General features: G+C 43.1%; 1 protein-coding gene and 1 long non-coding RNA gene across 3 annotated transcripts in view; one reads left to right on the top strand and one right to left on the bottom strand.

Moving 5' to 3' along the window:
* The window catches only part of LOC117261038 (ATP-binding cassette sub-family C member 5), a 57,224-nt gene that overhangs the window by 17,620 nt on the left and 14,754 nt on the right, over positions 1-24,850 (top strand). For both annotated transcript variants that reach the window (XM_078169456.1, XM_033633236.2), the window contains exons 2-20: positions 593-781; positions 1,280-1,435; positions 8,789-8,936; positions 9,878-10,111; positions 11,237-11,410; positions 12,015-12,162; positions 13,339-13,487; positions 14,624-14,731; positions 15,393-15,743; positions 15,838-15,909; positions 16,078-16,202; positions 16,303-16,375; positions 16,478-16,687; positions 18,213-18,338; positions 18,657-18,768; positions 18,873-19,057; positions 19,464-19,610; positions 22,593-22,722; positions 23,051-23,204. In XM_078169456.1, the coding sequence (XP_078025582.1) occupies positions 603-781; positions 1,280-1,435; positions 8,789-8,936; positions 9,878-10,111; positions 11,237-11,410; positions 12,015-12,162; positions 13,339-13,487; positions 14,624-14,731; positions 15,393-15,743; positions 15,838-15,909; positions 16,078-16,202; positions 16,303-16,375; positions 16,478-16,687; positions 18,213-18,338; positions 18,657-18,768; positions 18,873-19,057; positions 19,464-19,610; positions 22,593-22,722; positions 23,051-23,204 (2,981 nt within the window). In that variant the 5' untranslated portion in view covers positions 593-602. The remainder of the gene's footprint in view (positions 1-592; positions 782-1,279; positions 1,436-8,788; positions 8,937-9,877; positions 10,112-11,236; positions 11,411-12,014; positions 12,163-13,338; positions 13,488-14,623; positions 14,732-15,392; positions 15,744-15,837; positions 15,910-16,077; positions 16,203-16,302; positions 16,376-16,477; positions 16,688-18,212; positions 18,339-18,656; positions 18,769-18,872; positions 19,058-19,463; positions 19,611-22,592; positions 22,723-23,050; positions 23,205-24,850) is intronic.
* On the bottom strand, positions 16,577-17,244 carry LOC144463828 (uncharacterized). Its single transcript, XR_013491834.1, has 3 exons — positions 16,997-17,244; positions 16,838-16,921; positions 16,577-16,699 (listed from the first exon to the last, which is right to left on the bottom strand). It is a non-coding gene; the product is annotated as an uncharacterized LOC144463828 (long non-coding RNA).

The raw sequence follows: 24,850 nt of genomic DNA, 5'->3' as shown, positions 1-24,850 counted from the left end.
AAATTAAATAAGAAAAAAAGATAATTTAAAAAAATACAATGTGTCTCCTTTCAGTTGTATTATGTTTATGAAATTAGTTTTGATTTTTTTTTTTAATTTCAATTTTCAATTTTCAATTTTTTTTAATTTGTTTCATATCTATTAGAGTCTGCCCTTCCCTAATGATCTATGTAATCTAATTGGTACTTTTGTGTGACCTGCTTTTGGTGGTGGTGTGTAAGAGAGACACCAGTGATGGAACAAATGAGAGAAAGACCTATAAATAATATGAAATTAAATGTATACGTAGATGAAATGTTGTGGGGATTTGGAGGTTTAATTGGAAGATGCAGGGGTTTGGAGGATAATCGCCAAATTAATCAGTTATAATTGTTAGTTGGAGTCCTTGTTTAATCTCTGATGTATTCAAATGTAATCAGATCTCGGAGCACTCTCAGGGGCTAATAATAGTAATAATAAAACTAGACACGTAGGAGTTAGAGGTTTTTATCTGCAGTGAAATGTGCAGGTACCAGAGGGTGAATATCTGTAGTTGTGTATCTGCGGGCTGCTGTCATAAGTCTAAAATGTAGTTTTACTCTTCTCTCCCCAGACCATCTGCCATGTTCTCTGATGCCCTAGAAGCAGCTGGGCGGGTGGAGGGCCTGCCACTGTCCTCCCCGCCACCACTACCAGAGCTAGCGGAAGAGGAAACAGAGGCATCAGTGGAGAGGGGCACAAAGAGACGAGGCCGCTACCGGAAAAGCCTGCAGCTTTTAAAGCCCTTCAGGATAACACACAAGTAAACAAAATTGTATTTAAGTTCACACGTTGACTCTCTGACAGTGAGCCAGATAAATGCAGACATAAAGACATACAGGCGATGTCTTAGGCTGGCACACTGACAGACAGATACCCATTTAAACACACGCATAGAGACACAGCACATTTGTTGTGTTTGCTGCTCTGTGTGCTGACTGTTAGAGAGTAGCAGGAAGTCATGATAAGGGATGGGAACTTATCCCCCAGCGACAGACAGCCCCATGTTTGAACATACGCTGACTGATAAACCGCCCCTGAACTTTATTTTTTTTCACTGCTCTTTCAGATTTCTGTGAAGAGCGTGCAAATTACTGTTCAAACACTGCAGGCATGATTCACCTTTCATTGACTCTGGCGGGCAAAGGCGCCTCTTCTCTCTCAGCAGCCTCCATGGGCCTGCTCCCCCAACATAGCACCTCTGTGTATGCCTGCACTTTTAGACATCTCACCCATTTCCACGTCTCCTCCTCTATTCCAGGCACCAGCACCCAGTCGATAATGCCGGCCTCTTCTCATTTATGACTCTGCACTGGCTCTCCCCGCTGGCACTGAAGGCCTACAGGGTGTCCAGCTTGTCTATAGATGATGTGTGGGGACTGTCTTGCCATGAAGCGTCTGAGATCAACTGCCAAAGGTGAGGTAACTGTGACACGGCTGAGGTTTGCCTCATGAAAGTGACCTGTTCAGAAAAGTCTTTGATGCTGAAATGTGAGAACGGTTTGTCTAAGTGAGGTTTCTGTTTGTGAGTTGTTGGATATCTCATCCAAGCAGACACATGCAAACTGCATGAACTTCACATGCCAACAAGAATCTAAGTGATTATGTGTAAACTGAAAAAAGAAAAATCAAGTCAGGGTTCCCACGGTTGTGGAAAACCTGGAAAAGTCATGGAATTTCACAATCTCATTTTCAAGGCCTGGAAAAGTAATGAAATTAGTAAAAAAAATAGTAGAAAGGTATGGAAAAGTCACTGGATTTTGTTGTTTGTGCTCAATGTTGCTGAAATTGTTACAGTAAGCTTGCAGGGATAAACTTACATGTAATTTAACATAACGGTGAATTTGTTCTCTCTAAGTTAGCCGCTGACATGACGTAGCTCTAGCATGCGTCAATTTAGGGCTGCACAATATATCGTTTCAGCATCACCACTGCAATGAACAATAGTTGCATTAAAAGAAGACGTGCAGTGTCAACGAAGACAAATCAACTCAGACAATTTATTTGGTGCTTGATACAAATGGAAAACTTGCACTGTTTTCTATTTTCTATGAGTTATACCGGCCAAGCCTTCCACTTTTAGACGCTATGCGTATGTGTGATGCAAGCGAGACTCTCCTGTGCGTGTGTGTGTGTGTGTGTGTGTGTGTGTGTGTGTGTGTAGAAAAGTACCGTAACCAGGCCGGCAAGTGCAGCAGACACAGTGAAGTGTATGTGTTTCTGAAATGACAATTTTATTATGGTTCTCTAAAAGGAAAAGTTCCTAAAAAAAGTTTTGAAAATGTGTAAGAACCCTGTGAAGTGTGTTATTCCTCCTTAAAGGATAAGGTTGGCTGTACTTCCTTATATCAATACAAATCTCATGTGAAAACCAAATCCCCACTATCACTTGATTCTACCAACAAGTATTTAACATGTATCCAAAGCCTGAAACAGCTCATTCCTCTTTGCCATAGACTTCCATCATTGTCCAACAACTATTGGAAAAATTACACCAGTTGACATGTTCCTTCATTACCATGAACATTAGGGCTTTGTGGTTTATTTCTGGTCAGTCACATGTACAGTGTTGCTGACATAAATACATGGCAACTGAGAATAATCTCCAACAAATCCACTCTTTACTCCTGTGTGAGTAATGTTTGTGGAAAAAAAGGGCACTAGAGTGGAGCAGTTTTTGGTCTTTTCATGCAGTTTCATATTGTACAAACAGCAGACTGTGCAAGGCCTCTTTATTATACACTCAGACACCCAGCTTCAATGAGCACTGTGTGCCAGTTAGTTTGTGTTAACTTGATTTAACTCGTCTCTCACTTATTAGACTTGTTAGATCTTTAAATCTGATGCTTTGGTGTGTCCTGGAATAGATTTGAAACCCTTTTTGTTAAGTGGCCTAGCCCTTTTGTTGTCTGTGTATTTGAGGTCATTTCATCGTTATGTTTATGTTTATGGTGTAGCTGTGGCTCAGGAGGTAGAGCAGGTCGTCCACTAAGATTGGCAGTTCAATCTCCAGCTCCTGCAGTCTGCATGTTGAAGGATCCTTCGGCGAGACACTGAACCCAAATTGCTTTCGAAGGTTGTGCCATCAGTTTGTGAATGTGTGTGAGTGTTTGTACTGACTAGAAGGGACACTTTGTCTGGTGTGAATGTGTGTGAGGTGAGGTGAATTTGACAAGTAGTGTAAAAGTACTTTGAGTGGTCCGAAGACTTGCAGGGAACTTTAAAAGTGCAAGTCCATTTACTGATGTTATGGTTACAATTGATAATGTAAATAACTTTTTTATTGCTCAGCACTGGAGATAGCTGTAGCCGAGGCATTATGTTTTTGGATTGTCCATCCGTCTGTTCGTCCATCCGTCCTATTCTATTGACACAATATCTCAAGAATGGCTTGAGGGAATTTCTTTAAATTTGGCAAAAACGCCCACTTGGACTGAGAAATAAGTTGATTAGGATGTGATGGTCAAAGGTCAAGACCTCACAAAACATGTTTTTTCCTATGACTCAAGAATTCATTTGCTAATTGGAGAAGTGATGACATTTTATATCCAAAAAGTCAAAGGTCAGCTTTACTATGACATCGTAAATTCTGCATAAAGCATTTTGCTGCCCATTACTCAGCATCATATCTCAGGAACAGAAGGGGAGACATTTGGTCAGACACTGAAGTGGTGACATTAATCTGCAGTGCCCACCTTAAAGCTGTGCTGACTATACAGATCTTTGTGTTGCTGGGGGGAAGATGTGTGTGAAGTGTCCATGTTTTCACAGACATAGATGTATGACTGGAGCGTGGAGGCATACAACTGTGGAGCGGTAATTCCAGTTTCCACATAGCCTACTTGTTGTATATTTACTGTATGAGTTCCTGTTGTAATTAAGCGTCCTGGCCACTTATTGTCTATATAAGGTATCCCAACTTTCCACTCTGGGTGACTCCCTTATCCAGTCACACTCTGAGGAAGATCCAGTGTGGGCCAAAACTGGACTGTGTTTTGTTAACGAACAAAGGCATTTTAACTGTGCATCCAGGGCTTAATGCTAGTGTGCCTGAAGTAAGCCCAGTGGCTTCTCTTTTTCCCAAAGATTGACATGTTTGACTTCAAGAGCACCTCAAATTCACCTGGAGTTTACTAATTTACAACCATGAGCGCCCTGTACTTTCTCTTTTTGCACATGTGCAATCTACCGATTTGCAATTAATCAAAATACTGATTAAAGTGCAGTGAACCTGGGACTTCTTGGGCCCCTGAGCACTCACCTCATCAAGTCAATATTACAACAAAGTCAGAATGGTGCTGTAATCCTGTAAATCAAGTAATCATGTTTTGTAATATAAACACACATTATAGTCCCGTTTCCACCAAACACTTGCGGTATGGTACCTTGGAGCCAATGGTAACCCTTCAGAAATGGTACCTAGACCCAAGGTCTGTTTAGTGTTTCCACCACAAACAGTACTCCTCTATGTGGGCAGGGTTGTTGTCACTCACTGCTTGAGGATCCACTTGTTACCAAAAGTCCGTGTCATCTAAGAGAGACAAGTAATGTTCCACCTTTAAAGTTGCTGGCAGTCGGCCATGTGAATTATTTTTCCTTGACTCCAGCTGTTGCAAGAGGCAGCAAAACATCCTGTCATTTTATAGTTACAGTTACTAATAAAACTCTCCACGGTATGAACAGTGGTTACATGAGCCTCAAAACCAGCCACAACTCAGCCCTGAGCAGAGTGACCTTCCACTATTGACCAATCAACAGACTGCAGTGTTCACAGCTCCACCTTTTAGTACCAGATCTGTGTGCTAGATATCCCAACAGAGGGGGGACCAAATATGGGGATGGTATCGAACGGTTCCTTTGGTACCATCCACAACTTTTCACAGTGGAAACAGAAAGAAAGTGTACCGAAATGAACTGTACCATACTCGGTTGAAACGGGGCTTATAACACACAGAATGATCCTCTTAGGTGGAAAAGTCATATTTTTTGTTTCAAGCACTCAGTGGAGCTTATTGTATTCAGGTAACTTGATCTCCGTCACACTGCTTTGCTCTCACACTGTAGGGATTGTTTTCTTTTTTGAACAAATATTAGGCCTTCTTTGCTCTCCCTGCCCTAACTGTCAGCAGGTTCAACCCCCCCCTCTCTGTATCAATACTCCCTCCCGTGTCAACAACTGTGCAGGGTTGCATGTGTTTGTTTACTCTGTGCAATGCCTCATAATTGATGAACATCCACTCTGTCTTTACCAATACAGGAACACTGTGCTGTGCAGGGTGGCTGCTAAGAATAGCAGGGATTAGAGATTACAGTGAGAGTTAGTGCCCGACTTGGGTTGTTATGTCATTAACTCCTCCACCTGTGATGCACTGTCTCTCCCTGTCACATTCATTAGCTGTCATTGACTGGAGCCAGGCTGGAGCAGACCATGAGATAACAGTCTCTGTCTGCCTGCCAAACCACCACCACCAGAGAAACGCCCTGTAGTAGAGCACTAATTATATGAATGAACAATAAAGTCTCACAATGAGCTTATTAGTGGACATTCAGTGTTTGCTGCTCACTGAAAAGAAAACCAATGCTTTTTCCATTACTCTCATGCTGCCGAGTCATGGTTACTTGGCAGTATAGTGGAGGGTGACTATTTGAGGAAGTTCACTCTTGTATGTGGTGACAACAGTGTGGGTTGTTAACGACCAGTTTTGTTAAAAGGCTCTGGCTCACGGCCTGGAGGTTTAGTGCTGCTTCTGCTTTGTGTGTGCTAAAGAGCACATGAAAGGGACTAGGCAAAGGAGCACAAAGCTATCACATTGGCGCGGGTGGGCGTCGGTGTGCACGAGCGCTGCAGAGTCACTGGGGACGGCAGGTCTTTATTTTGTGTTTACATAGCAAGAACAGTTACGCAACCCCTCGATGCAAAGCAGAGATGATGGCTAGAGGAGGGGGGATGGGAAAAAGCACCCTGGGAGAGTTGACACTTGTTGGTGCTCAGTGAGGTGCGAACCTTGAACGCGATGTCCCGGCCAACACACTCTCGAAACATCAGCTTCGCCTGCCATCTGGCAAACTGAGACGATGGCTGTTAGGAACATTTCAGCCATGTTTAAAAGAAAATTGCTCCTTCTTTGGATCTCACACTGTTGCTCGGGTGCTTTCATTTTCATTTAGGTGTGACCACGCACACATTTAAAGATCTGCAAGTGTACTGTGGAGTTTTTAAATCTTAGAATTTATGTTATACACGATGCAGGCTAATACAGACGACTTTGGGTATGAAGTGTATTAATACACTGAAGGGAAATTTAGATGCACACACCTTTGTTTTTGCCCCCATTTTTCACAGGTTTAGTTGAAGATCTAAGACTTTTTATGCACACAAAAGACTCCTCAAACTTTTAGGTGCAAATTTGTTAAAATTCCATCTTCGTGAGCACGTCTCTTTTTAAGGGATAACCCAACATGCTGTGTGATCAAACAACACAATGCCACAGAGGTCACAAGTTTTGAGGGAGTGTGCCATTCACATTCTTACTAATAGGAATGTCCACCACAGCTGTCACCCTTGACCTGAATGTTCATAAGCCGTCTTCAATGTTATCTCCATGAATTTGGTCACACATCCAACCCGCCACACATCACCAGCTCAGGACCTCCACATCCAGCATATTCACCTGTACGATCATCTTAGACCAGCCACCCTGATAGCTGATGCAGCAGTTGATTTGCCAAACCTAAGAATTTCTGCTCAAACCGTGAGCAACCATCTCAGGGGAGCTCCTCTGCATGCTTGTTGTCCTCACCAGGGTCTTGACCTGACAGCAGTTCTCCATCATAACCAACCTGTATGGGCAGCTGCTCAGTTTCAATGGTGTCTGGCACTTCAGAGAAGGCCTGCATACTCACCAAACATGTCACCGGTTTAGCCTGTTTTGGATGCCCTGGATTGGCGTGTTACAGTTCCTGCCAATATCCAGCAACTTCACAAAGACATTGAAGAGAGCCACAATCAACAACCTGATCAACTCTGTTACCCTTTTTCCATTGTCACTCTTGGCCACGCCAGGTAACTATCAGTCGTATTAGAAGTTGTGTCAAGTTTCTCTTTGAAAACTCAACATTTCCTTATTTTGCTGCTTCACAATCAAAGTCTGTACATAACAGAATAACTGGGGACTGTATTACTGAATTAGTGGAACTTTGTTAGCAGCTTCTCTTCAAAAAAAATCAAGTCTAATGATATAGAAGGGAGCAAAGTAAAAGCAGAAACAGCCACAGTGAGATGTTGATGAAGAGCTGCAGACAACAGGCTCTTACTGCACCTCTGCAAACAGCTCACCTCCAACAGGTAAACTTCTTTTACCTGCCCTGCTGTGGAAAAACACATACAGCAAAAATAACAGCAGCCATGGATCAGCACTCTGCTTTCAAACGTCATCACTCAAGACAAGCCATCATCAGTTTAAGACACACCTTTAAGAAGATAGCCCTGCTGTGCTGGGCTGACAGCCCAAGCCAAGTCAAGCCAGTCCATGCCTGTCGAAAAGGTGTATATGTGAAGGAGAAGTGTTGCACAGTGTGAGGCAAATGGTGTCACAGCAGTTACTGACTGATTCTTTGGGGTGTCTGTGACCAAAAATGTATTTCTGTATTATTAATAATGTGAAATCCTATTTTTTTTCCAGGATAAAACTGCACATTTCATCCCAATGCACACCTGTGTAGTAATGATGCTGTTTAATCAGTATCTTGATGTGCCTCACATCTCAGATCTTTAATTTAAAGCCGTGAAAATGGGAGCAAAAACAAAAGTGTTGCTTTTAAATTTTTGTTCAGTGTATTAACCATTGTTATATATAGGTACATGTTAATTTGAGAGTGTACCTTTATTGCTACTCTTTCAGTACATTGTTCACCGGTCCTTGCCTGGTCCACTGACAGGATTTAGCAACACCAAAATGTATGACTCTCATAGAAGGCTCATTACCGGTGGCTCAAGCTGTGCTCTGTGCAGCTATCGGCTTGCAAATAATTGTAATTTCTTAGATTCAACGCCATTTGACTTCAAGTAGTAATTATCAGGCTGTGTGAGAGTCTAGTTGGTTTAATGTTCTGTCGATCTCTGATACGTTTTTAATAAAGTCATTAGTGCGTAAATTACTTTCTGCAGCTGCTCCGCTGCTGCTTTATAGAGTCATTAGCAATGATGCATTTGGCCAACAAGATATTTAACCCTCTTCAAGGGGCATTATACAGCAATAAAAGCACATTAGCACATCTTTGGTAACATGTTTGGTAGTACCTGTCTCAGTCTAATTATGTGGTGCATCATGCATGATTGTGTACCGTAGGTCACCTTTACGTTATTATCAGCCAAGCTGCCTTAAGTTTTCTTTTGTGATTTTCAGCGGCCATGATTGCCTGCCAGACTGTTTGTATCCCCCATTGTGCCTCCGGGCAGTCTGATAAATTGGAAGCACATCTCTACAGCTTTTAATCAATGTAATTTAAAGAAAAATAACAGTACAAAAGTATTTTTATTCACTTATGATAATTTTACCCTTCAAAAATGCCAGCTTTTACATACAGTTAATTGGTACCATAAAGCCACTTTGCATAGCATTTATGTGCAAAGTGGAGAAATTATTTTGACTAATTGTTGAGAGTCATCATTCAGTAACTGGAATTCAATAACAATGCAATGAGGTTTGGTCAAGCTGTGAGTTTTTTTTTTAGCTTGTCATCATTTTGTGCTCCTGCCCTCTGGTTCCAGGCTCGAAGCTCTGTGGCACGACGAGCTGAAAAGACGAGGGCGAGAGGGGGCATCCCTGACAAGAGTCTTCTGGAGGTTCTGCCAAACCCGCATGCTGGTGGCCATCTTCTCCCTCCTCCTCACAATGGTGGCAGGCTTCGTCGGGCCCGTGAGTACCGTCCAAATCCTCCTTTCCCCCTATATTCCACTGATTATGCCTTTCAGCATGGTCACTGGCTCGGAGTCCCAAGGCCGGGTGTATTTTCTGAAAATCGCTTTATCCCGTTTCACGCTGGTGTGGAAATTGAAATGAAAACATACTGGGAGATTACAAAGCCTTAGATAGTGACACCCATATTAATGTCGTAGATTAGCTGGTTTGTACCCGGTCACGCTTCGGTGCCACGCTCCAAAAAACACCCATAGATGAGCCTTAGACAACAGAGAGATCCAAAGTGCAGATATTTATAAACGCTCCTTATCAGAAATTTTGAATAATCACCTCAACCTAAAAGGTAATTATGATTGGAATTCCCAGATTTGAATATAGCCGTCCCATTGTTCCTCGTGCTCTAAGCTGTTTATTTTGATGTCACGTCATGCACACGCTATGTGCTTGCTACTACCCGCAACTAATAGTATTAACTGGATTTAGTTCTTACACAATGATGCATGTGTCTCACATTCCTGTCTGATTTATTCAGTGCACTTGCTGACACATATGTGTTGTGCCTCACAAAATGTTGTTGGTCTTCTCATGTCTTCTCATATCGGGCCTTTAAATTGGCTGTGCAACCGTTCTCCCCAGTTGTTTCTGCTTATTTTACTCATATGATCTCTTATCTGTTGATTTAAAATATTCTCTTTCATCTTCTCATCTCATTTTTGTTCTCTTTCACATGGTTCCTGTCCCACTTATCTCTATTTGTGGCATTTCCTATATTGTCCCCTCTCCTTTTATCTCCTTGTTATTTTTCCTCCTCCGTCTCCTGTCTCACTTTATCTCTCTCCACGTTTCTGCTTTTTCCCCGTGTTGTTGTTTTCTGCTCATTTTTGTTGTTATTACTTCGCTTTACCTCCCCTCACCCTTTTCTCCCCGCTCGTCCCCAGGCCCTGCTGGTCCGAGCTCTGCTGGAGTACTCCCAGAGCGCAGTGAGCTGCGTGCCATTCGGCCTGTCTCTGGTAGCCGGGATCTTCCTCATGGAACTGATGCGCTCCTGGTCTCTGGCGCTCATGTGGGCCGTCAACTACCGCACTGCAGCACGCCTCCGTGGGGCTGCTCTTACTTTTGCATTCCACAAGATCCTCCGCCTACGCAGCACTAAAGACATCAGTCCAGGCGAGGTAGGTGATATAATCCTGGAGGGGACTCATCTCCAAATTAACTAAATCACCCTTTGCTGCAGGGCACCACATGCAGATGATTGAGATGGATTTAATTTCTGCTCTTACACCATTTCTGCTCAGATCTCGACAAATCCCACAGCCTGAGGGAGGGGAGGCTAAGATTAGTCATTATACAGCTTAAGAGGAATCATTGTCCAACAAGTAAACGTGGGAATAAGGACAACTGTATTTGCAAAATTGATTTTTTAGTCTTAAGGCCCAGACACACCAAGGCGACATCAAAGTACAAGTGCTGATGAAGGCCCACTGTTGCGTTGCTTTACGTCCCCTATGTCTAAGCCAAAAAGTTACACTTGAACACACCGCAAAGATTACAGCCAAGGGCCAACTACCACGCATGTTCTGCTGCTGCGTGACAGGAAATAACTTTATGTCATCAGGCGGTGGTAGTCTGCATTTGTCATTCAAAAACTGAAACCGGAAGGCCGACTGGACGGACTCATGACACCAGTGAGCACATTAACAACACAGCCTGATGTTGAAAGAACAATGGATATTTACCATTTTGCATAACCACACAATAACACAAACAATTACAATCTGTCTTCTAAAAAATTAATCTAACATCATGTAACAAGTTTGTTTCAGTCTCATGCCCTCTTGACTTTAGTGGTTTGTTTGCTTTTCTCACTTCCATTTTCACATTCACCCATTCACACACACATTCTGGTGGCCATGGTTACCATACATGGTGCTACCTGCTACTCCTTTTTTTTAAACACACTCACACACCAATGGATGGATGAAACAGCCATTGTGCGCAATTTGGGGTTCAGTATCGTGTTCAAAGACACTTAGACCTGCAGACTGGAGGAGCCAGGGATCGAATCACTGATTTTCCAATTGGTGGACGACCCACTCTACCTCCTGAGCCACAGCCACCCCACTTCACTCACCTTCTCCGATGCTTTAAAATACTGAATTGGGCCAACTGTGCGGGTCATCAGCAGCTAACTGTTGGCTAGTTAGTGGTGAGGTTTCAGTGAGCCTTGACTGAAAAGCTTTAGTTTATTGTTGGTTTTAAATGCCATTTGTAACGTAAATCATTGTCTCTCTCCCCAGCTGATTAACATCTGCTCCAGTGACGGCCAGCGGCTGTATGAAGCGGTGTCAGTGGGCTGCCTGCTGGCAGGGGGGCCCCTGGTGGGAATCCTGGGTCTGTCCTACACTGCATACTTCCTGGGCCCCACTGCTCTGGTGGGGTCAGCGATTTTCATCCTCTTCTACCCCACCATGGTATGACTTCAGCTCAAACATCTGTGAGACAAAGAAAGTTTTGAAGGCCGAGACAAAATACAGCAAACTTTTATTACAGGCACAGATGTCAGAATGGATTAATAACAATGCAGACAGCTGTTAGTGTCAATGACTGAATGTAGTTTCATTGCAAACTTTTCTAAAATTCATACCAAATGATCACACTCATTACAGCTGTGACAAGCAGTCGCAACAATTTCTAAAAGTTAACGACCAGAGATGTCCCTTTATTGCTGAGTCATTATTTTCTGAGTGAGAACTTTTAGAAATTTGGTTACTTGAAGACATGAATAAAATCTTTACATTAATTCAGGCTGTTGAAGAGTACAACAAGCACTTTTTTAAAGCATCACAACTCCTCAGCTATCAATCTCCTGTCAACTTTGGAGCTGTTATTTTCAAATTACACTCCGTCTAAGTCGGAGCCTGACAGCCAGAGACCCCGGTATTGATGTGAAAGGCATTTATCACTCTGGTCCCCCGGACAGGCCTGCAGCACAGCTAATGTGATTGTGTCTGCTTTCATTTCCTCCCCTGCCACTTATTTCCCTTGTCATCATTTCCTCTGCTCCCGTCTGGACAGATGCTTGCATCGAGACTGACGGCGTATTTCCGCAAGAAGTGTGTGGCGGTGACTGACCGGCGCGTGAGGCTGATGAACGAGATCTTGGGCTGCATAAAGTTCATCAAGATGTACTGCTGGGAAGATGCCTTCGCACAGAACATTCACAGTGAGTGGCTGTCGTGTTCCGATGTCATAATACGCTGCTCGTTTCATGTTTGTGCTCAGGAATGTGTCGCTCTCCAGAGATGCAAACTTCACGCAAGTAAGTGCTTTATTAGGCTTTTTATTCCCAACGCCCATAATAAAGGGTCACCTCATTTGAACACCTGTCACTGTCGCAAATGAGCAACTAAATGGTCAGTTTATCACCTGAAATTAGGCTTATCCTCTTAGTGAACTGGCGAGATAACCCTGACCCTAAATCCATTTTCATTAGCTTGCACCGTTTAAGTCTCTCCCCGTGCCATCCTCTATAATCAAGGCCAGTTTGAATCCATCGGCTTCAAGGTTAATTTGCACGGTGTCTGGGGCCTTATGATACCTTGAATGACTGTCGAGGCTGCTCCACTTATTCATGAATTAGCAATGGCCTTTTCTCATGAGGCCCGCGCTGTAGGTTGAGGATAAGGATCATTTTCCACTTTTAATCATGCTTCAAATTAGCCAGGTGGGGCTCGTTTTCACTGCTGTCCTTTGATTACCTATTATAATGATAATTAATCGCCATTCAAGTTAATGGCCAATGAGTCCTAAGAGTTACAGTGTCATTCCCTTCAATTACTATTGTTGTTAAATTGATGATCACAGTGTTTTTGCCCCGGGGCGTGTGACTTTTGCTTTGTAATGTGCGCAGAAACACACAGAACATCCAGCACAAATCCCAGGGAGAGTAGCATGTAGCAGGAGGAGGGAGTTCTCATATTTCACACACAGCGCTGCTGGGTCTGAATTAAAGATGCACAAGCTTTTTTTTGTTCCAGTGCATGCACCGAGTGAACTGGGTGAACAAAGCAGCTAGCGGTGTGCATTTGGGAGATACAAACATGCAGGAGGGGGGAGGGGGCAGAATTTGGGCATTAGACTTGTAGACTTATCAAGGTTCAGCAGGTTTTGAAGCTCCTTTCATGCCATGTATGGATGTGGGGCCCTCGTGCTCCCTCTTGTATCTATTTCTGTCTCTGTTTCTGTCCGCTGGCTGTGTATTGGTTAGCGACTCTCGTGGTGTTGCTGATTGAACGTTCACTGGAGAATCCTTTGAGAGTCACTCAATCCTTTACTATATTTACCCTCTCTTTCTTTGCCTTTTTATCATCTCTCTCTTTCTCTTATCTGTCCTCAAAAGAGGTGCGATCAGAAGAGAGGGGGATACTGGAGAGAGCCGGGGTCGTCCAGAGCCTCACTGTGGGTGTGGCCCCGATCGTTGTGGTGATAGCAAGTGTGTGTACTTTCACCCTACACATGGCTTTGGGCTATGACCTTACTGCAGCTCAGGTATTTAGAAATGGGAACCTAAAGGCAGCATGTTCACTGCATACATCCGTTTGGATTAATCTGCATTCACTGAAAATGTCTGCTAAACATCAAATTCTATTAAAATCATGTTTCCTCTTTTTTTTAAATTTACATTAAAGGAACAGCTCCCACCCAGAATTCAAATACAAATTTTTCTCTTGTGCCTGTAGTGCTACTTATCAATCTAGATTGCTTTGGTGTCAGTTGTTGAGTGTCCTAGCCATCAGCTGTAGAGATGTCTGCCTTCTCTAAAATATAATGAAACTAGATGGCACTCAGCTTTTGGTGCCCAAAGCACTGCTAGTTCCATCCATCCATCCATTTTCATCCGCGTATCCACGGCTGGGTCGCGGGGGCAGCAGACGGAGCAAAGCACCCCAGACATCCCTCTCCCCAGCGACGCTTTCCAGCTCCTCCTGGTGGATACCAAGGTGTTCCCAGGCCAGATGAGCTGTAATCTCTCTGCCCCAGGGCCTCCTACCAGTGGGACGTGTCGAGAACCCCTCCTGCCACAGGTTATGGGCCCTGGAGGCCGTCTGATCAGATGCCTGAACCACCTTAACTGACTGCGAAGGAGCAGCGGCTCTACTGCGAGCTCCCTCCGGATGTCCGAGCTGCTAGTTCACCTAGCACCACTAAGCTAACTAATGTTATAGTTTAGCCAAGGAGGACGCCATGATTGTTTACACATCGTGCTGTCATGAGCTTTTCGTCCCGTCCTTCTGCGCAGTGAAAGGGTTGGTGGTTGTAGTTTGGTAGGAAGAAAATAGTTCCCCTGAACTCATAACAAAGTCATCTTTAGTAAATGAGTCATGATTTCTGGACAGACATTGCTGGTGAGCACCACAAGCTGAGTGCCATCTAGTTCCATTATACTGGAGAGAAGGCAGACATCTCTACGGTCGATATCTCCAGCGCTGTGCAACTCACTTCAAAACAATCTAGGTTGATGAATAACTCTACAGGTAAGAGGAAAAATATGTACTTTTTTTATTTTGGGGTGAACTCTGCCTCTAAATTGATACATTTTCAATTTGAGTTGATGTGACAAGTCTCTTGCTATTATGAGCATTTATAGAGAATAACTGTCTTCATCTCTACTCATTCTTCCTCAGGCGTTCACTGTGGTCGCAGTTTTTAACTCCATGACCTTTTCCCTAAAAGTCACACCACTGGCTGTGAGGTCCCTGTCGGAGGGTGCCGTCGCAGTCAAAAGATTCAAGGTGAGAAATATAGACGAATCTGCCGACCACTCCCATCTCAGAGCCCCCTAAATTGCTTTTAGCCGCACAACACCGGTACGTGCAATATGTCATTTAATTCACCCAGTTTGTGTTTTGACAGTGTGTCAGTGGGCAAGTAGGTTTCACCATTCTTGGAGCAAATGAAAAGGTGCTCCCGCTGGTGCTAAAAACACATCCACCCACACCGCGCACTGACATTTTCGACATTACTGTATTCCAAACACATGGTAAAAGTCACATGTTAGTGAGAGATGGTTTCTCAGAGCCAGTGAGGGTTAAGTAAGCGAGAGTTCCTGCCAAGGATGCACCAAACGGCTCGAGACATTCTGTGTTTTTACTCTAATGCAGTGGATAATAAATTAACGAGGTACTCAAGGACAGGACAGACTGTACAATAAGCACAAGGCTGAGTAATGAATCAGCACGGCTAAACATGTCTCGTAAAACAGCACAACCTGAAGTATGTTAAACCACATTGTAACCATCTGTTGCTTGATAAGTAAAGACACAAACCTTGAGCTTGTTTTCACTGATTTATTTTTGTCATGCACGAAATAAAAAACAGCATTAAATTGTCCTTAAAATTTTGTCAAGTTGGACAAAATTAATGTCGCATAAAGAACCCATTATGTCTCCACAGAGGCTCTTTATGATGGATGACAGAGAGGCAGTTTTGGTCAAAACGGAGGATCCCAGCAATGCGGTGGAATTTCAGGATGCGACACTGGCTTGGGAAAAAGCGCGCTCTCCGCCTGCAAAACCTAACCCGCCTCCCAAGAAGCAAGGAGGGATGAAGCGCGTGCTGCGCAGGGAGAAGCTCAGCCTGTACATCTCCACCGAGGACAGCAAAGGGAACAAGGAAACTCCTAACGCACAAAGTCTCCTTACAAATATGGAGCAGGAGAGTCCACAAAGCACCATCTCCTCCACTCAGAGCATACGACCTCCTCTGCACAAGACCCTGCACCGCATTGATCAGCGCATTAAGAGGGTAACAACAGAAACATATACAAGAAGTGCATCAAGGACATTTTTATTTAACATGTAATTCCCTCATTGCAGCTTCCTTTTTAATCCCTCTGTAGGGTTCACTGGTTGGAATCTGCGGAGGTGTCGGTAGCGGAAAGAGCTCCCTTCTGTCTGCTCTCCTGGGGCAGGTGAGATTGTTCACTTTAAGTTTCCTTTTCAAGTAGCACAGACATGAATAACAGAGGCAGCAATAGTCTTTTTGAATCTTTTATTCACACCCAAAGCCACGCACCGACCTACAATTTGAAAGTTTCAAGTGTTGTCTCTGCTTTCAACCTGCTGGTTTTGTGTTGCAGATGACCCTGTTAGACGGTAATGTAGCGGTCAGTGGTGGCTTCGCCTACGTGGCGCAGCAAGCCTGGATCCTCAATGACTCACTGAAGGAGAACATCCTGTTTGGAAATGAGTACGACCGAGACAAGTAAGATCAGCTGCTGTATAATGACGTTATGAGGAACTAACTTAATAAAGTTTGAGATTCATTCCTCATTAAACATCTCTCCTCATCATTTCCTCATCAGATATTATGCCGTCCTGGAAGCCTGCTGCCTTCTCCCAGATCTTGCAGAGCTCCCATATGGAGACATGACTGAGGTATCTGTCTATTTTTTGTTCAGTTTTAGTTCATGCACCTGTTTGCAATCCAGCGCAACCACGACAAGAGGAGAGTTTTATGGAGCTGGTCTCTCTTTCTAGATTGGAGAGAGAGGTGCCAACCTGAGTGGAGGGCAGCGTCAGAGAGTGAGTCTGGCACGTGCCCTCTACAGTGAGCGGCCCATACTTCTCCTGGATGACCCTCTCAGCGCTGTGGATGCTTGTGTGGGTTCCCATGTCTTCCGTAAAGCTATCAAGGGTGCCGCCAAAGCCAAAGGCCAGACGGTGCTCTTTGTAACCCACCAGCTGCAGGTAAGGGACAGTCTGAGAAAAATAAATGAAATGTTTGAAATAGATCAATTCAGTAGCATAAATGAAAAAAATATCAGTATCAGTATCCGCTATATTGAGTTATGTAGAGGATCTGCTCTTTTACTTTGCATCAGCTGGTGTGTTTTTTACTTGTCAAGCCTTTATGCACAGCAGCACGAGTGCAACAGCTCCTCTCTCCTCTCCTATGTCTCTTTACTCCACTCTGCTGAGCTCCTGTGCACGCAGAAACAGTACATGCCATAAACGAAAGCAAAACGCAGGTTGAGACTGTTTATTTTTGTTACTTACCAAAGTTATGAGCACTCGTTTCATTTCAGCTCAGTGTGAAAACTTGCTTGTTTCTAATCACTGTCCTGCTCGCAGAGACACAGTGTAGAGCCGACAACAATCACACGCCACTGCAAACTCAGCAAAAGCCCCTCGAGCAAAAAGCCATAACAGTAATTTCTTAATTAACCCGCCCAGAGTCCAGACGATGAAAGTAAACTCTCAGTGGAGCACAGCTGATTCAGGTGGCAGAGGCTGCACCAAAACAACAAACGCTGGAGAATATTTTCTTAAAGAGACAGAGACATTCCCTGGAGACAGTGACAAATCCAAAAGATTAAAAGATTGTGAAGCATATAAACCTACACTGGATTGAGTTTAATATCTTCGAAGTATGTGCAGTGTGTACTTACTATTTTTATTATGTAAGGCACCAGCGCTGGTAACCTGTTTGATTTACAAGGTAGCATTGTATTTTGTGCTGTGCTGTGTGTACATACATACTGCTTCTGTTATGTTAGGCACATGGATTTACTGTAGCCTGCATTGCACCTTGAATTTTATTTTTAGTTACTGCGTCTACTTGTTATGTGTAGGACTACAGATGGAATTTAACATTTTGTTAAATCTGGTGCAACCATGTTTTCAGCTCTTGTAAATGATTAATGTCATTGCACACTGTCCTCTTATAAATCAAATAAACTAAAGTCCACTGTGCAGCTGTATTTTCTAAAAAAATAGAAGTATCAGATTGAGACTCGGTGTTGGCAGATTCTCATTATTAAATGACTCGGATCTGGATCAGAGGCAAACAAATCTTAGGGACTGGGACATCCCTATAAAACTAAGGAAACAAATGACAAGGCACCTCAAGTAAAAGCCAAACTGAAAAGATATGTCTTGAGGTTTCTTTTGAAGACACCCACAGAGATGGAGACAATAAAACCATGCATATTTAATTAGATAATGTCGCATTTGCATATTAAAACATAAAATTTCAGAAAACTTTTTGTACAAAACATAATTGTCTTAATGTCAGAAATAAACTGGAGAAGTTTCATTGGTTAAAAGTTTTATTTTATTCACCTGTAGTGTCTCCCTTTTGACCAGGAAGGAGTAGATCTAAAAGCAGTCTAGATGAGCTGATAAAAGTTTTAAAGCTCTTAATGTCTGCAAAGTGTCTACAACATTAAACACTCACTAATTTTCCTCTGTTTTTTATGTTTCTGCTTTCTAGTATCTGCCCGAGTGTGACAACGTTATTCTGATGAAGGACGGGCAGATTGCCGAGCACGGCACCCATGTTCAGCTAATGAGCAAAGAGCGTGACTATGCCAGCCTATTCAGCAGCATGCAACAGGAGGTAAGGCCGGGGGCACACGAGGCACCAAGCCAGCTCTTTTGAGTGAGGCATCTTTGCCCCCGCTGCACAAAAACATTGAACACTACAATCTGAATAATTCATAAGCCCAGAAAGGCAGGCCCAATAGCTGGAAATGTTAATGCTTACATGGCCTTTCATTCTGTATGCGTGTATTGATTTACTGGTGCGCTGCTAAAGACCCTGTCACCGATATCTCTGTTTAAATGACTCACATGGCGCTGTTGTTACAGCTGCTGTGATTTGCGGCGATGGCATGTTTCAGAGCTCACTTTCACTCCTGACCTTTTTGTCTGGTAGAATCTGGTGAAAGAGAATTTAAAAAACAAGCAGCAGAGGGCGGACGCAGAAAAGGCTGACGGTGCTGCCGATGTTGCCGAGGTCGCACCAAAGGTGGAGAGCAAGAAAGGAGGTGAGAGACCTTGCCGCTTTATACGCTCTGCAAGTAGAATGAGCAGTAAATGATTATTTTGTTTAAGAATCATTTACAAGTTCTTTTTTGCATCTTTTATTCAGAGCGACTGATGAAAGCTGAGGAGAAGGGCACTGGTGCTGTTGCCTGGTCCGTGTACAGCGCCTACATCAAAGCAGCAGGAGGTCCAATAGTCTTCATCATCAACATCTTCCTCTTCCTCTCCACCACCGGCAGCGTAGCCTTCTGTAACTGGTGGCTGAGCTACTGGATCAGGCAGGGCAGCGGGGTGAGTTCGGAGACGATCCTGCCTCACTATTATAGACGCCTCTTCTTTTAGTGTGTATTTGGCTCCCAAAAGAAAAATAACTACTATGCTCCAGTGAGTTGTGGCAGCCGACTGAGCATTAATCTGAATGTGCATGATTAAAAAAGTAACGGCACCCTGGTAAACTTAATTAAAAACAAGCACGAGCAGTGAAGAAACAGATGTGCAGGAAAGCAGGCAGCGGCTGCTTTTGAGAAATGCAGTCGGAATGGTAAACATCATTGAACTGACTGATTTTTCATGTACTTTTCGTATTCCGAATTGTGCTTTTTCTCAGTTTCATTAGATGCAAAATTCCTACATAGAGTGAAATTGGTTTTTGTTTTTCCTCTCACTCTTGGTAATTTGTTGCTCCATCTGCCCTCAGAACACATCATTAATCTTGGTGAATGAGACGATGGCGAGCAACAGCATGAGACTCAACCCTCACATTCGGTACTATTCAACTGTTTACGTCGTGTCCATGGGAGCCGCTCTCCTGCTGAAGACAATGAGAGGGCTGGTGTTTGTGAAGGTGAGTTTCCCTCTTTCACATGCTCTGTCCACTCAATCTCTGATGAACTTTGAAACAATCATGGTGTTTGAAAGGAATATGAGAAGCTGATATCAGAGGTGGAACCAAGTCATTGTTTTGCAAGTCACAATTAAGTCTCAAGTTTCAACACTTAAGTCCCAAATCAGGTCCCAAGTCAAGTCCAAAGTCCTACAATTTAAGTTTTAAGTCCTAAAGAAGTTGTAATGTGTTCTTCAACAAAGAGCACTGCCAATATTAAATTCACAAAAGTCATGAATGCATTTTAAAATTACATTAATTTGTTAAAACAAGTTTGTTAAGAACTTCATCTGCTTTTAAAGGAACAGTGTGTCAGATTCAGGGAGATTTAGTGGCGTCTGGTGGTGAGGATTGCGGATTGCAACCAGCTGCAGCTTCTCCCGGTTAGAATTTGTGCAGTGTTCAGTGTTCAGGAGGATTTTACTTTGATCCAATTATCCGCAGAAGTCTCTTCCTCTCCAAAACAAATGGACCAGTTGATTTAAACTGATAAAAACACTGAATAAAGCAGATTTATATTATAAATCAGGGTTTCTCTGATGCTGTTTGGCATGTCAGCACATGCTAATGTGTGCGCACCTTTTTTTCTCTGATAACGTAAGATCCAGAAGTCGAAAACAAACTGACCCAGTGTTTAAATCTGGTGAAAACACTGAATAAAGCAGTTTCATCTTAAAAAAGGGTGTTTGTAGTCACAGAGGGGCTTCTGAGTACATGGGCTGATGCAAAATTGCCAATGGCCCTATCTAGAACCAGTGTTTGGTTTGTCCGTTCTGGACTTCTAAAGAAACATGACAGAGTAATATGACTATCTCCGTAGACAAGGACCTGCTCCCTATGTAGATATAAACGGCACATTTTAATGTAACCAAAACACAAAGATTCTTATTTTCAGATCATTATACACTTAAGAGAATATAACTATTATATTATATTCCATTTGTGCCAATACATTCCCCTAAATCCTACACACTGGACCTTTAAGCTAATGTTAGCTAAACATCAGCTCGCAATAACTATGTTCATAATATTTGCCTCAACTTATCATTCTTTTGGCAACTTGAATGTTGAATGAAGTTGGAAGCTGCTGCGTCTTCGTCTGTAATTTTCAACCAGCAAGTTTTGTGTACTGCAGTTTATACTTTGTTCACCAGTGCATAGTCTTTGTGCGTGAACGGAATTATTTTTGGTTGTAATTTTTCCAGCTGGTGCTTAGTAACGTAACGTTAGCTTTTTATGGCTCTCCTCTGCAACTTGATTGGATGCTGTCGGATTGCTTCAAACAAAGTGGATCTGGGGAATAGAGTGCTGCAAGAATGAGTCCTAAAACCGGAAAAGTTAGTCAGCAATTTAGCACTCCCAGTTCCCTCTTCTCGAAGTCAGTGGGTTTTATGAGTGGGTTTTTGGTTAGATGCCTAAAATAAGGTCTGTGGTTAACACAAGCTGAAGAGACTTTCACATTTAGTTCTATGACATTAAATATGACAGTAAATGCATCACTCGTAAATTCTGAAGCCTTTACGTGTCTTGAAAAAGGATGGTTGCTAACAAGTGGCTGAATGAGACTGCAGAACGTCATCAGGCCGAATGCGGCTTCAAAGCCTCATTGTGGTGGTGACAATGAAGTCATGCAACCGTGTTGGAGTTTGTTTATAGCCTAATGTTAGCTTTTTAATTCTGGCGACTGCATTTATGCTGCAAAAATCATAAAAGTGGTGTGTGAAGATTATCATGCTGAACAGAACATTTAAGTATCATAAACTTAAGTTTGCCACAGAGATTATTTTCTGCAATAATTAAAAATCCTACGAAAAAGTTCAAGTGGCTTTTTGTCGAGGGAACCGGGGCGATGCTAACTTCCGTGTTGGCTGACAAATAAACATCATCCCTGCAGCACTCTATTAAGTGTCAATTTGCCAGGAATGAACAACATTAGTATTTGCTGAGTCAGGAAATGAAGTGGAATGAATTGATTCGTGACACACTTTCTAAATAACATAATTTTTAATTTAAGTTATCAAGTATTATTAGTTAGTTAGTTATTTCAAAAAGCTCAAGTCACAAGTCATTGATTGTGTCAAGTTGGGTCTAAAGTTAACAAATATGTGACTCGTTTTCAAGTCATGTGAATGGAGTCCACACCTCTGGCTGATTTATCAGTGGCGTACAGTTAAGCAGTGCTCCTCTTTAATTGTCTTTGTTGTCATTTGTTCATGCTCTCATGGTTCCAGTGCTGTAATTGAAAATGCCTGTGGGCCAAATCCATTTATCTGTCCACTGCCGTGTCTCACAGCTTTACACCATGTGTGTGTTTGTGTGTGAGAGAGACACAAAGCGGCAGAGAGAAAGGAAGGATGTGCGTGCTTGCATGCCAGTGCCCCTTCGGGCGTGCATCCTCTTTTTCAAGCTAACCCATCCTGACACTGCATTGCAGAGGTTAGGTCCCCACGTTAATGTGTGCCACTTGAAATTGCTAATTTTTCAAAGATGGCTAATCTTTTTTTACCCCTAGCTGTGATGAGATCTTTGGGAGTGTTGAATATTCCATTAATAGAATTAATTTGTTCTCTGCTGCCACATGTAATTTCTGTCCTATTGGTGAAATGTCTCTTGCTCATTAGGTCATGACCTTTATGTCAGCCTCCCAGAAACTCATTAAAAATGAAGATTTGACAGCTTGCCTTGTGCAAGGGGGGAAAATAACTACCCACCCACCATTGTGCACATGCTTAGCATATGGTTAAGTAGCATTTGTAACTCTGCAGGCAACATGAGTGCCACTGTATTTATCCGTTTTGTGTTTGTGGCTGAGCGCATTGACAGACGATTTCCTTCCAACCATCTGTTTATCCGAGCCATGATTCTTTCCGTATGTTTCTTAAAGTTGTTTGTTTCCATGTGTCAGGTCTCATGTTCAAACACGGCTGTTGTTTGTGTTGACAGTGCACGGTGAAGGCTGCCTCGGTGCTCCACGACAAGCTGTTCCGCCGGCTCCTCTTCAGCCCCATGCACTTTTTTGATACAACGCCTCTGGGTCGGATCCTGACCCGCTTCTCTAGAGACATGGATGAGGGTGAGACTTGATTTGTCTTGACTGTGAACCTTTCCCCCAAGAGAGCTCTCAGTCAGTGAAGTCACCCTGGTTGACAAGGTGTACTGCCAAAGACACAGTGTAGTTTCACATGGAGTGAGTGGCTCCCTGTCATTCGCTTGGCATGTCGATCTTGTGCGTTGCTGTTTTTTTAGATGGTTGGTTTTGTTTCAAAGTGAAATATTTTTGTAGACTCTTCTCTCTCTGAAAACACAACACTAAAAGACATTTCAGGAGACACAAAGAAAGTTTTCTTCACACGCAGAGATAAATCATCGTGTCTGATATACAATATGTCTCCTCTCCAAAGTTGACGTACGTCTCACCATGCAAGCTGAGATGCTGCTACAGAACCTGACCCTGGTGCTGTTTTGCTTGGGAATGGTTGGCATTGTCTTTCCCTGGTTCCTGGTCTCCATCGTACCCCTGGGAGCCTTCCTGTGCATCGTCAACCGTGTCTCCAGGTCAGTCTCTCATAACCTGTGTTGTTATCATTGCTTTTGAGCCCGAGATTCAAACAGGCTGTTCATTACACTTCATCTCCCTGAGAGCAATCTGAGCAGGGCAGCAGGTGGCTAATAAGAAACAAGCGCTCAAGCTCACACTGGAGGACGGTGAAAAGACTTTGAAAATACTTTTAAAAGACTAAAGTGTGAACCTATAGTTTGTGTTTAGTCACAAACTGTGACATTTTGCAAAGACTGGTTGCAGGGTCACTCCTTGCGAGAATAAAATGTCCCATCCTGCTCCTTGTGGAAATTATTACGCCAGACTCCCTTTAAGAAATATGACGTATCAACAGTTCCAGATGTGTCTGCAAAAAAACCCAACTCTAAAAACACTAGATTAAAGGCATCATATGTCGACAGTGTCCTTGTCACTTCAACATCAATATAATCTATAAAGATAAACTATATTTGGGTAAAAACTTTACATTTCAGATTTTGTCCAGCCTCTGTTGGTTAGGTGCACTATATTTGTTGGACGACACTGTGTTCACTCCACAGCTTCACCAGTTTCTCCTCCTTTTCCACAGTATAAACGAACCAAGACTTGCTCACGCTCATGCGCCTCCCCACAGTGCCCTCCATGTTTTCTGTTTGTCCAGTTTGCTGCTTCTTGTTTGGTGCTGGAGGGAGTGCAGCATTGGTTGCTGACAGTGTTCACATAATTGAACTTCATTATTTGTATGAGCCAAGACTAAAAACTTAAACATGTTTAATTTTGTCGGGACATCAAGATGACAAGATACTACCCTCATTCATGGTTTGGCACAGTGTCTGCAGTGATGCAGGTGCTGTACCGGACAATCATGGTGAAGAGAGAGCTGAGCCTGAGGGCAAAGCTTCGATTTACTGGTCCATCTATGTCCCTACCGTCACCTATGGTCATGAGCTTTGGGTAATGACCAAGAGAATGAGGTCGCTGATACAACTGGCCAAATTGATTTTCCTCTGTGGGGTGGCTGGGCTCAGCCTTAGAGATATGGTAAGGAGCTCGGACATCCAAAGGGAGCTCGGAGTAGAGCAGCTGCTCCTTCGTGTTGAAAGTGGTCAGTTTAGGTGGTTAGGGCATCTGATCAGGATGTTTCCTAGGCGCCTTTGGTTGGAGGTGTTCTGGGCATGGATGCATCAAGACGAGAGAAAGACTGACGTAAGACATTACAGACTTTTTAAGAGTTTTATGACCACCTTAACACTAATTGACTGACCGTAAAATCACTTAAAAAGTCGTTGTGTGTAAGGTCAGTATGTGTAACTTGTAACTTCAAGCTGTATTTGTTGATTTTTGGTCACAAGGGGGGAGAAAATCAGCAAATCAGCAGACAGATACACAGTGCCTTATAAAGTTAATAAGGCACTGATGTGTTAGCAAACAGCTGCCAGCAGAGTGACTGTTGCATTTGTTTGGAGTCACATTCTTTGTCACTGCAAATCATAAAGTAAACATTTATCGTAGTTTGGCTTTACACCAAGTCTTGAGACAAGTGTTAGTGTGGTGCAGGGCAGGTCATCTGCAGTGGGTTTATCATTGTCTTGTTCTGCTGACAATATCTGCTGTAAAAGGAGGTTGATGGGATTTGTACAGTAAATATGGGGCTGAAAAATAC

The sequence above is a fragment of the Epinephelus lanceolatus genome, chromosome 7 (genome assembly GCF_041903045.1).
Source record: "Epinephelus lanceolatus isolate andai-2023 chromosome 7, ASM4190304v1, whole genome shotgun sequence".
Taxonomy (NCBI): domain Eukaryota; kingdom Metazoa; phylum Chordata; class Actinopteri; order Perciformes; family Serranidae; genus Epinephelus; species Epinephelus lanceolatus.
This window is presented reverse-complemented; position numbering and strand designations above follow the sequence as displayed.